General features: G+C 38.8%; 1 protein-coding gene across 1 annotated transcript; it reads right to left on the bottom strand.

Moving 5' to 3' along the window:
- Positions 1 to 5,747: 5,747 nt before the first annotated feature.
- Positions 5,748 to 8,393, bottom strand: nkx3-2 (NK3 homeobox 2). The gene is made up of 2 exons (XM_026225786.1): positions 7,444 to 8,393; positions 5,748 to 7,021 (listed from the first exon to the last, which is right to left on the bottom strand). The coding sequence occupies exons 1-2, from the start codon at positions 7,757 to 7,759 to the stop codon at positions 6,597 to 6,599; spliced, it is 741 nt and encodes a 246-aa protein (XP_026081571.1). The 5' UTR covers positions 7,760 to 8,393; the 3' UTR covers positions 5,748 to 6,596.
- Between the last annotated feature and the right edge of the window lie 3,278 nt (positions 8,394 to 11,671).

Genomic DNA, 11,671 nt, shown 5'->3' with positions numbered 1-11,671 from the left:
TTTAATATTCTAAGATGTTATAATATTTAGTTCCATTACTGTGATGTTAAAAAAATTATTATTGTTATATTAATATATATATATATATATATATATATATTGCATATGTATACTAGGCTTTGGCAATATTGTATCAGTTACATTCATGCCAATGAAGCAATTTTGAATTGGATTTGATTTGAGAGAGAGAGAGATTACATAATCATTTACACAAATAAAAAAAAATATATACAATTTTTCTAAACAACCATCACTTATTTTGCCTAACATTTCTTTAAAACACCAAACTTCTTCAAAGATTAACACATTTTCCACATAAGAATCTTCATTTTCATTATCTTCATCCACTGAATGAGCAGAAATCAATCTTCTGCATGTTAAAACAATATTGGAACATTTCCCCATAATCTCAGTTTAGAGAGCACTTCATGACAAACAACTGAAACAGGATTTGAACTACTAATACAGATGAAAAGTGTTGAAAATGCATCTCAGCCAGGGGCGTCGCACCCGTGGGGGATGTGGGGGTTTTAACACCCACACTTTTCCCGTTGAGAGGGTTCGACACCCGCACATTTTCTGCAGTTTTTCCGCAGTTTTGCACAAACGCCTTACTACAGTCGTTCCTCCGTTTCTCTGACCGCTCTGTGTCTGCGCTCGCCGCGTCTGCTGCCTCCTCCCCCTCCCTCTCAAACTTGACACCGACTTTGAGTGTGATCGGCTGATGATTGGCTGTTCTGCCTTAAGTCCCGCCTCTCTTGGAGTGTTATCGGTCAGCTCGTGCTGAGGAGGCGGGAACTTATGGTTATTTACATCTCCCTTTTCCAGGTACTTTGAATGAGTGTTTATGCTTTAGAGGTTTTTAAATAAGCTTGATATGTGTTTGGGAAGATGTTCTGTTAATCGTTTTGTTGACATGTCGAGTGTTTTCGGTATTATATTTCGTTTTTTAGACTAATGCTAATTGCTATTATTGGGATATTGTTTGCATACCTGTTGAAGAACTATGAAATTAAAGTGTATATTATTTTAATGTTTAAAAACAGTAAATTGTTACATTATTTATACCACCAGAGAAAAAGCTTTGTGTGGGCGTTTTTTTCTCTCCTTTTCTGATTTTTTTTTCTTTTTTTTTTTTAATGTAGGATTTTTTTTTTTTTTCCAGCCAAACAATGCAAGCCGGAAATCCCGCACAGTGCCAGAGAATTTTAAGCCCTGCATTTTGTACCCCTCTGTCAATGTGTTCATCATTTTTATTGTTTATAAACAAACCACATCCATCCCCCACACTTTTGAAAAGCTTGCTACGCCCCTGATCTCAGCATTCATAATTAATAAATGAATAAGTGCACCGCGTTGCTTTAAGAACAATTTCCAGTTCCCCAAACAAAGGCTTTCAGTGAACAGTTCTTAAACAGTCTGAATAACCCCTCTCCTGTACTCTAACTTTAAAATCTTATGAAGAAACAATAAAAACTCACATCTTTTTTATTTATATTTGTATTTTTTTTATTACCTCCACATTTTAATCTTTAATAAAACATTCTATAACCATGAAGTCTTTTGGTATTTTAAACTTCGTATTGATTTAAACAAGTTAAAATATTTGAGCCAGAAAAGACATAAAGAGAAGCAGATTTTTGGTTTTGATCAAATAATTCACTCAATCAACAGATTTATGAATACATTGAATAAAACTATAAGAAATATTAAAAGTGAGTGTTTTTGATAACAGTGCATTTGATTATTGGACAGAATTAATTATATATCTGCAACTCTGAATGTGAGAAAGATGGAGATTTTCATTCACAAAAGAAAAAAATAAAAATAAAATAATTACAAACTTTAAAGTTTAACTTAATTATAATAAACTGTGAAGCTCACATATCTTAAACATCTTAGTAACTTAAAATTCAGACATTACCATGTACAAACATTTCAACATTATTATTATTATTATTATTATTATTATTATTATTATTATTATTATTAAGGTAATTGTAGGTGTACTTTAGAATGAGTTTGTCCAGAAGTGATCTGGAAGAAACAAGAATGCAATAGGGACATTATTTACATAATCTAGAAAAAAAAGTTTCGTTTTTATATTAAAAATCTCTTATGGTGAGAGTTTAGGGCCAACAACAGTATTTACATAAAACATGAAATAACTTACAAAAAGAAAGAAAGAGAGAGACTAGCACCTTATGTATTGTGTGATCACTGGGTGTGTCGGGTGTCATATGAAACACACACACACACACACACACAGTTCCTCTTTTCATGTCCCACCTGAAACGTGATTAAGTTAATCTGTAAAAGTCTGATTTAACTGTGATGAGTAAGTCCACCTCATTTAAATCAGTTAAAGTAGCCTACAAATAAAAATAAACCGCAAACTGCACGCGTTTATTTGAGCTTAACTCCAGTTTCAGAATCATCTTTTCACAGATTTCTCCACCCCAGAGATCAAATATCATCTATTATCATCTGAAAACAGACAACAGCACACTCAGCTTTACTCACACAATCAGAGAAGAACATCCATCTGCTGTCGGAGAGTCACGGAGAGGCTGGACCTGACGGAGCTCCGGGATCTGACCGAAATAAATCACCGGGACATTAACAATCACACTCCAGCAGCTCGAGCGATATTCGCCAGCTTTCAGAGTTTATCCGAGACAACGGACGGAAATAAAAGCTATGCATTTTTATTAGTTGCAAATTTAAAGAAAGAATATTATCCGACTGCGCGCGTCACGTGACAGGCCTCATACAACATGTGCACGTGCACGCCTACCGTGAATAAGTAATGCAATAGCAGATATTTAGTAATAATAATACGTTTGCATTAAATAAAGGGACATAACAGTTTAATTAACAAACAGATGCATAAATAAGCCTGAGAGCATAAATGCTGACACACGAGAGATCTGAGTTAAAAAAAAATAGGCTTCTAAAATCAGATTAATCTACACAAACGCTTTTTATTTATGTAGCTGAGTATTAACGTCTCATTTTGCCCAACCAAAGTTATTATTATATGTCTTATAAGCTTAGTTGTTACCACAAATCTAGAAACACACACACAGAGAGAGAGAGAGAGCAAAACAGAGAAATATAGCTAGATAAAAATTTTATTATGAATTATTATTAAGCCGAGTGTATTATTTAAAATTGTTACTAGGCATGCTGGGAATAGCATTTTTGAATACCTAGACTAAAATAATAATAATAATAATGTATTGTTTTAAATTATTTGAAAGCATAATTTTCATTACCTAGCTACATTTAATTTTAGACAACAACAATACTACTACTACTAATAATAAAAGACTAGTGTATTATTTTAAATTATTGTAAAGCTTTATATGCAAGACATTAAATCTTAGACAACTACAATAATTACAATAAATAGTTTGTAAAATTGTAAAGCGACTTCTCATCTGATCTGTATTTTTATTTAAAAGCCAGAGAACTTTCAAAGCATCTTCCTGTTCAGTTTTCGACACGCTCCTAAATACTCAATTTATCGCAGAAACGCGGCAAAAGTCAACCTGGAGTGTAATTGGACATGATGATTAGACGTGATAATTAAAGTGATGCTGTGACGTGTTAACTGCTGGAGGCGCGAGGTTAAACGCGCGCGCACCTGCTGAGCATTCACGCGCGAGACATCTGCTTCACATCACGCACTTTATCTGCGGGACTCCCGAAGATCCGATGCCTGAGAGTCGAGCATCACTCAGTTGGGAGATGCATGAACGCCTCGCAGGTGGACGATTGTGACTGCAGTGTCTGAAATGACAATTTTCTTTCATTAAACGTGAAACTGGATCTAGAACAACAACTGGCTCATGTCTCTGCGCGGGAAAATGATTGCCCTGATTACGCGCCATTATGTGTGACAGGCGCGCTCTATTAGCGTGTATAAAGAAATTGTCCTTGACATCCAAAATTTGAGCTAAACTATACAGGCATTCACGGGAGAGTAAAAAACTACTTATGCACTGAAATCTGAAGGCCGTATTAAAGTCGCAAATCCTGTCAAAATATCGACTAGTGGACTAAAGATGACAAATGACACGCGGGAAACACTGAACACACAACACACGATCCAATAACGACGTCAGAACTCCGTGCACACTTCAATTCGAATCATCTCGGGTCAGACGTCATGGCGTCACAGAAAAGCGTCGGTGCACTGGTTGTCTGCAAACAAATAAATCGAAATAAAAAGCTTGCAATGAAACATTAATCTAAAGAGACTAAGTTTATTTTGTGAGTGCGCGTGTGATCAATCGCGTTTGGAGAGTAATATAGCTCCATCTGCGAATGATTTGCAGTCCGTGTGTGCTTGAGACTAAAGCTTAAGGCCCTGCTCCCTCTTCTCTCTTTTTTCTTGGTCATTACACACATTTTCCCGGAAAGTTGAACCGTCGGACTCGCTGCATTTATGCTGAAGAATGTGAATGCTCGTGCTCTTCTCTGGATGCATCACTCTCAGCACATGCACGCGCTCGCTGAGAGATCACTGCAAAACATCGACCATCAATTCAAGGTCTTCCTCCCCTTAAAAAAATAATTTTGTAATTTAATAAAAAAAAAATTGTGGAAAAAATTATATAGACCTATTTATACATTTTCCACACAACAAGAATATATTGCCTGTTTATTTTGCCCTCAAGTAAGATTAAATAACTAGCTCAAAAACGCAAGCTGAAACAACTGCATTATAAATAAATAAATGAGATAATAATAAAAATTAAAGCAGCGAGGTGCCAAAGTTTCTAAATGACTCAACAAATAGTCTCCAGTGCAATGCACCGGCCCATTCCAACCCAAAACACACACACACTTATGGAAAATACTCCTGTTGAGAATGCAACTGTACTTTTGTATTTTTCTGAAACTGCTGGAGTTTCTCTATAGGCCTCAGAATAACCTCTCGTTGGCATCAATGGATTCAAAACCAACAGCAAGTTATTAATGTCAAGATTAATGTCAAATATGCCTCACATTTTCCAGCATTCAACGTAAGTCTGTTATTAAAATCCAACTTTCCACCTGAAAACTGCCAACAAAGGAAACGGGATGAATTGTGATGATTCTTCGGTGTTTATAAAGCGATATTAAACACACAGGCCTCATGTGACCTTATTTCTTATTTCATTTAATTTATAGCCAGGTCCTTGTAGCCTGGTGACAAACTATTATTATTATTTTATTTTTTTGTGAAAAGAATGTCTTTACTGACGTTTGGCATATACATCAAGACTCAATAATGAGATGTTTTTTATGTTTTTATTTCTCCACACAAAACCTAATTTGAGCCCAAACACTAAATTGAAAAACAAAAACACAGTGTGAGTAAATCTGATGTTCCCTTCACAATCCCGACACACACCAGCTCTTCACGTGAACGCGCATTTCTCCTGAACATACTGAAGACAAAGCCCGTCCTGACCCGATCATCTCTGTCTGTCAATCACAGTCTTAATATCTGAAGAGTGATGGAGTCTAACAGCTGCTTGTCTCTTCATTAGAATGCAATTAACACCACAGAGCCCATTTCACAGTATCTTTTATATCGGATTTTTTTTTCTATAAAGCAAACGCTTAAAATATTGGGTGTATTACATTGCATAAGAGAGTATATTTTAATAACAACAATTTCGTAAACAATTCACTGTGCCAGAACAAGCAATCATCCAAGCGAAATGTATTTACACATAATATATATTTTATTATTGAAGTGTAATTGACACATTTATATTCACACATATTTACTGTCATAGTTATTGAGAGACTCGCGAGTGTTTGAAACGCGATAAAATATAACATTAAATCATAAACCCGCTCCATTTATTAGTATTATTATAATTAGCATGACTGAAGGTGATGTTTGATTATATTCGTTGATCTTATTGTTTGCACGGTTTCGAATCTTTTATCGCGGACACGAATTAATCCGAAGTTTCTTCTTCTCCGTCTTCAGTAAATATTAACAAACGAAGAGAAGCTTTTTACGCGGGTCTGAAATATTAATGAACACACTTATCTGGCCACACAGGGCGGGTTTGGGCTCTCCCTGGCTGTTTCTCAGTAATTTAGGGACTCCAGTGGCTCGTGTCACGGAGCATTCATTTCCTGCTTTACTTTGAGGATCTCATAAAACACGAGAAACACGACTGGAATTATGCTTCATATGTTTTAATGTTTCTTTTTCATTAAACAAAACTCGTTACACTAATATGAAAACATACATGTGGAATAAAGGTTGAGAGGGTCCTGGAGTCCACCGGAGCAGTGTCGGTCTCTGATTGTGATCGTTTGTATTGCGGGGGAAAGTGCCAGTCTTACCGTTACCGAGCGCGCGCAGTAACGACATCAAGTGCTGTTTCCGAGCAGATTCAGAAGAAACAATGTTTTGCTTAAACCCGACACATTCGGAGATCACATCCTAATGCGGTGTTAAACGGAGTAAAACGGGTGTAGTCCTGGCAGCTTCGGCCGTAAATCTCCCGGTTTTGGCTCCTCGGTCGGTGTGTTCAGTAAACCACTGTCTTTAGGAGAATAAATATTCGTGAGTCCCGGTGTCACTGGCTCCCGGAGCAGGAGGACAGGCTCCAGGCGGGCAGGCAGTACGTGTACGGGTAGTAATAGGGCGGCTGCAGGGAGAGCAGCGGCGGTCGCAGTAGTTCTCCGGGGCTGTATTGTCTCCGGTCGTCCCGGACCAGCACCTTCACGGCCACCTTCTTCGCCGCCGGGGCCGAGGCCAGCAGATCGGCGGCCATCTGGCGTCGCTTGGTCTTGTACCGTCGGTTCTGGAACCAGATCTTGACCTGCGTCTCGGTGAGTTTGAGGGAGGCGGCGAGGTCCGCGCGCTCCGGTCCCGACAGATAGCGCTGGTGATTGAAGCGACGCTCGAGCTCGAACACCTGCGCGTGAGAGAACGCGGCGCGCGAGCGCTTCTTCCGCTGCTTGGGCTGATCGCTGCTCTTCTCCTCGGCGCCGGTGCAGTCTGCAAAACAACCCACACGCGTTACCTCGGGCGCTTTACACGGGCCTATAACTCTTTCTGAAGTTCATACTGTGGGATTACATTGTGTGATAATCTATATGCTTAGAAAGAAAAAAAAGTGTGGATAGCAGTGCTATTTTTATTTTTGATATGGAATCTTGAGCGTTTCTACGATTAAGTTTTTTTAAAGTATTGCAAAGCGCATAACAGAATATCTTAGTATTGTTATGGTACATGTGCAATAAACAAACAAGTCTACGACAGGCCTACATATAAAGACGTGCAAAGTACTTTCTGCATGGTGCCATGATTCTTCATTGTTTCTCCGATAATGTTTTTGATCAAGCTGATACTTGAACGGTTCGCTGAGTTGTTGATGGAGCTCAAGAGTTTCTAAACTCAAATCAGACGTGTTTACTCACCGGACACACGCTCCCGGGCTCCGCAGTGCTCCGCCGTGGACTCCGGGTCCGTGTCTTCCGCTAAATCTGCGTCTTTCTCGGGCTTTGCGTCGATCTGCGCTTTACTGTCGGTGTCCTCGCTCATCCCGGAGTCCGAGTCGTAGTTCTTGTGCTCTCTCTCGTCGCTCCTGTCCGGTTCATCCATGCCACCGAAGATCTTCCAGCAAGCGCTTTTTGAGAAACAAACCTCCAGATCGTTCAAGTGTCGAGACTCGTCTTTTCGGTTCAGGATGGCTTGAATGGAGAACGGCATCAGAGAGTTACTGCGCACAGCCATCCTCGGCAGGAGAAGTCACTGTTGATTGTAAAGCGACGGGGTTAGGAGCTCCAGATCCGGGTCAGATGGAGATTGAGCCCCGAGGCGGCAGCTCGCTCGCATCGCGGCGCGCGTGAAGGGGAGATCGGTGATGCGCGTCCACGTCGCCAGAACGCGAGTGTGAACGAACACAGCGCTACTGTACACTTCACCTGCGGCTGACACTGACCCTCAGCGCACTCCCATTGGCCAGACAGACACCCGTCCCAACTTCTGATTGGCTGCGGGGAGCGTCCACAGATTACAGAACACCCAGAACGCGTAACCCGTTAACCCTTAAACACCCGAGGAGAGCTGCAGCCCTGTGTGAAAAGATATCAGTGACCCTTTAAATGACAGTGACGACTAAATGCGAGCTGATGACAAAGTAGATCTACAACACGATCAGACGCAAAAAAACTGCGCAAAAGCGAGATGTAACGCAATTACCGAAACCTGAACCCGCCACAAACTCCCGCATCGTTCAGATGAACGTTTTTAAGATCAAGTCCATCATTGTTCAGTGCTCGGTAACATCACGTAGCTACTGTAGATCTTTTTTGTGTCTGGTTTTATTCTCGGGTCACTCGCCGTCGGATCAAGTAAGTAGCATGTCTTTCAGATTAATTAATTAGATTAATTCAGATTAATAAACTGCGCTGCTCTTATTTTATGGTCGTGAAGGCTTTGTGTCATTAATATATGGTGAATTATTTTGATCTTCTGATTAATAATTTTAATTGTGATTAATAAAAGCACTGACACTATTACATCGCATAGCCTAAATTAGTTTTAACAGATTTAAAATAAAAAAAATCACTAATTAAAAATAAAATTCAAATGTTTGTAATTTCGACTCTTATGCGCGTCATATTTGAACGTTTTCTTTTTGCATTGAAAATGAACGAGGCCTAAAAACTGTACAATAAAAATATGAATAATGAATATGAGGAAGACTGCTTTAATTTTTCCATTGAACAGCAACAGCATTAGTAATAAAATCCTAATAATAACAACAACAACAAACCGATAGCAATAAACAAATCAAAAATACTTTCTTATTCGATTTTTTATTATTCTTATTTTCGATGGAGCTGACTTGGCAGACTTTCTTCAAATTGACTTCATAAAAAAAAATAAGAAGAAAGTGTCACATAAAATAACTAAAACATATCGGTTTTCTTATTGTGATACCGTGCCTCTGACATTCTGGTTTGGACCAATATATTAGGTTATTATATTTTTATGAATGTTTACGACTGAAATTAAATCCTAAACTGATACTGGGAATTTATTATATTACTGCTAAATTAATTCAGCACAGTTAACGGAGTTTAATGTATTTAATAAACAAATCCGGTTTATTTAGCGTTTACGGGAAAATATCAAATGCAATAAAAAAAACGTAATTTAGTGTTTAATAAATAATTTCTTGGATTTTAAGCGTTTAACTTTTTTATCGCGTTGTGAAGTATGAAAATATTTATAAAATTAAAACACTTTATCAATCTCTGCACGCATTTTAAATTAATTTTCTGCAAGTTGTTTCTAATCTAGTATTAGTACTATACATGTTTTTCTGTAATGTTTTCCCCAAAGCGTCACAACAGAAAAGATATATTCTGCTCTTTTATTTCACTCAATATTTAATCAACGCAAATTACAAAATTACGGCTGACGTTTAGGCTAATATAACACGTTCAAAACAATACAACATATTTCATACAACTTTGAAATATGTAATATAAGTAGCCCATTTTGTTACTAGTTAAACTGTCCCCAGTTAAACTATTAGATTAATTCAGAGGCTGATTCTGAGAAGAGAAAGAACATCATTTGCATGCTGCACATACATTTATATCTTACGGAAATTGTATTTTCCCTCGCGCAAGGCTCTTAACAAGTTTAATTCGGTGAACAGTGTTCAGAAATGATTTTACATTATTCGTAAATATCAGAAGTAGTGAACCCCAGCGTGCGCGTCTCCCTCCATCTAGCGGCCACGCGCCTTGCTCTCGGCCCGATGAGGGACTTGAATATTTGTGGCTCTGCGCGTGACCGTGGATATTCGCGATAGATTGATCACTGCCAGCGTGCACGCGGAGGACAATGAAGGCGCCTGGCGCTATAAACTTCAACAAAGCAATGCATCCAAGACCGGAAACTCTATAGAGGAGCGTGCACGCGGAGTCAGAAAGGTTTATCAGCTACAGTTTGGGAACAAATGTGTGGTTAATCTAATAAAACTATGACTTCAATGGGCAAATGATTTATAAATAAAGTAATAATAAAGGTGTAAATTAGTGTTTGTCATTATTATTAACATTGTCTAGAGATGTGTGTGTGTGTGTGTTATTAATGTGAAGTGAGTTTTAACGCATGTGACAGGTTGGTGATGCACAGACATGCAGGACTCTACAGGACAAACACTTTCACGAGAGAATGGCGTGCACGCATGAAAGCCCTTCTGTGTTCTTCCTGCCAAATGAAACTCATGTGTGGCGATTTAAAGCTCCATCTCGTCCAGATGAGTGTGACTCGGTCCCTCATTGCTCCGGACACGAGCGGCTCCTCGCGGACACGAGCACAGACGCACAGAAAGAGGGATGCGAGCTGTTTGTTACCATGGAAACGGAAAAGCCCTCATTCATAGAGAGACACCTGCAGGAAGCAGAAGTTCAGACCCGCACCGGGACACCGGACTGCGTCACGAGTTAATACTCACCTGCTTTGATTTGCAAAACTACAAAAAATTTAAAAGTTTAATCTCCGAACTTCTTAAGGTGCGCTCACGTGCAAGCGGTCACTTCAATAGGAATCAAGAGAGATTTCCACATGCACTTTTCACTGTGGGTTCAGTTTGACATGAGAACTCGCCTCACTGACCAACAGAATATATATATATATATATATATAAAATTTTAAAGTGCATCATACATGGACTTTATTGCATAGGAAATTTCGCTACTTTTAAACAAAACATATGGTGCACTCACAAGCTGGCAAGATAATTACGAATGCGTTGAAGATGATTGAAGATGTGTTTTTTGCATTTAATTCAAAACGATTTTGTAACATCTACAAAATAAAGAATAAAAGAAACGAACGTTGTGAATGTATTCACTGATGTTGCACTGTAGCCTATCATATTTTGCAAACACATCTTACTGTAAATAGTTAAAATATTTTAGAAATTCTATCAAATCTATCTTGCGCCCGCGTTGTTCCCTGAGCGTGCTGCTCTTAACGAGCACGCGCATGTGCATTTAACACATAAACAAGATCTTTCCCACATGACTCGAACACCTACAGACTCAAACCTGCAGGGACAGGAACAGACCCCGCTCAGATGGGACTGCTGTGAAGGAGACTCGCAGACAGACTGGACTCCCAATGCATCCTGGGAACGAACGAGACAGAGACATCCAGACAGAGAGAGAGAGAGCTGAATCAATCAGAGCTACATATATAATGCTCGTTCATATAGTGCAGAAGACTGTATTTACCTCGGGGTTTAAGCACCTTGCTGTTTCTCTGGCTCTGTTGTTCTACACTGGGTCTTTTAAAGCACTAAAGATTCACTGAAGGACTGGAGACCACAGACAATCTGAACATGGAGCACTTCGAGGACAGAGTTAAAGAAACTTGAGACAAAATTACTAGATTACATTTTGTTCCCTGACAATTTATTAAAATTAAGTGACAGAAGTGTGTTTTTGCTTTAAACAAGAACAAATGTCTGCCAATGGGGCCAAGAGATGAACAAAGTGAAATCAAGATTATTTTCTGACCCCACCGACAGATATCTAGTCTTATCTGATGCAGGAACTGATTTTCATTCTGCTTCTGCAGTAAAAGTATCTGGATTGTAGTGTAAAAAATTGAAAACCCAGA

The sequence above is a fragment of the Carassius auratus genome, chromosome 39, assembly GCF_003368295.1.
Source record: "Carassius auratus strain Wakin chromosome 39, ASM336829v1, whole genome shotgun sequence".
In the NCBI taxonomy this organism is placed as follows: domain Eukaryota; kingdom Metazoa; phylum Chordata; class Actinopteri; order Cypriniformes; family Cyprinidae; genus Carassius; species Carassius auratus.
This window is presented reverse-complemented; position numbering and strand designations above follow the sequence as displayed.

Coding starts and splice junctions, on each gene's coding strand:
- nkx3-2 (XM_026225786.1), bottom strand. CDS start 7,759: ATGGCTGTGCGCAGTAACTCTCTGATGCCGTTCTCCATTCAAGCCATC. Junction 7,022..7,443: donor AGCCCGGGAGCGTGTGTCCG/GTGAGTAAACAC, acceptor GTTGTTTTGCAG/ACTGCACCGGCGCCGAGGAG.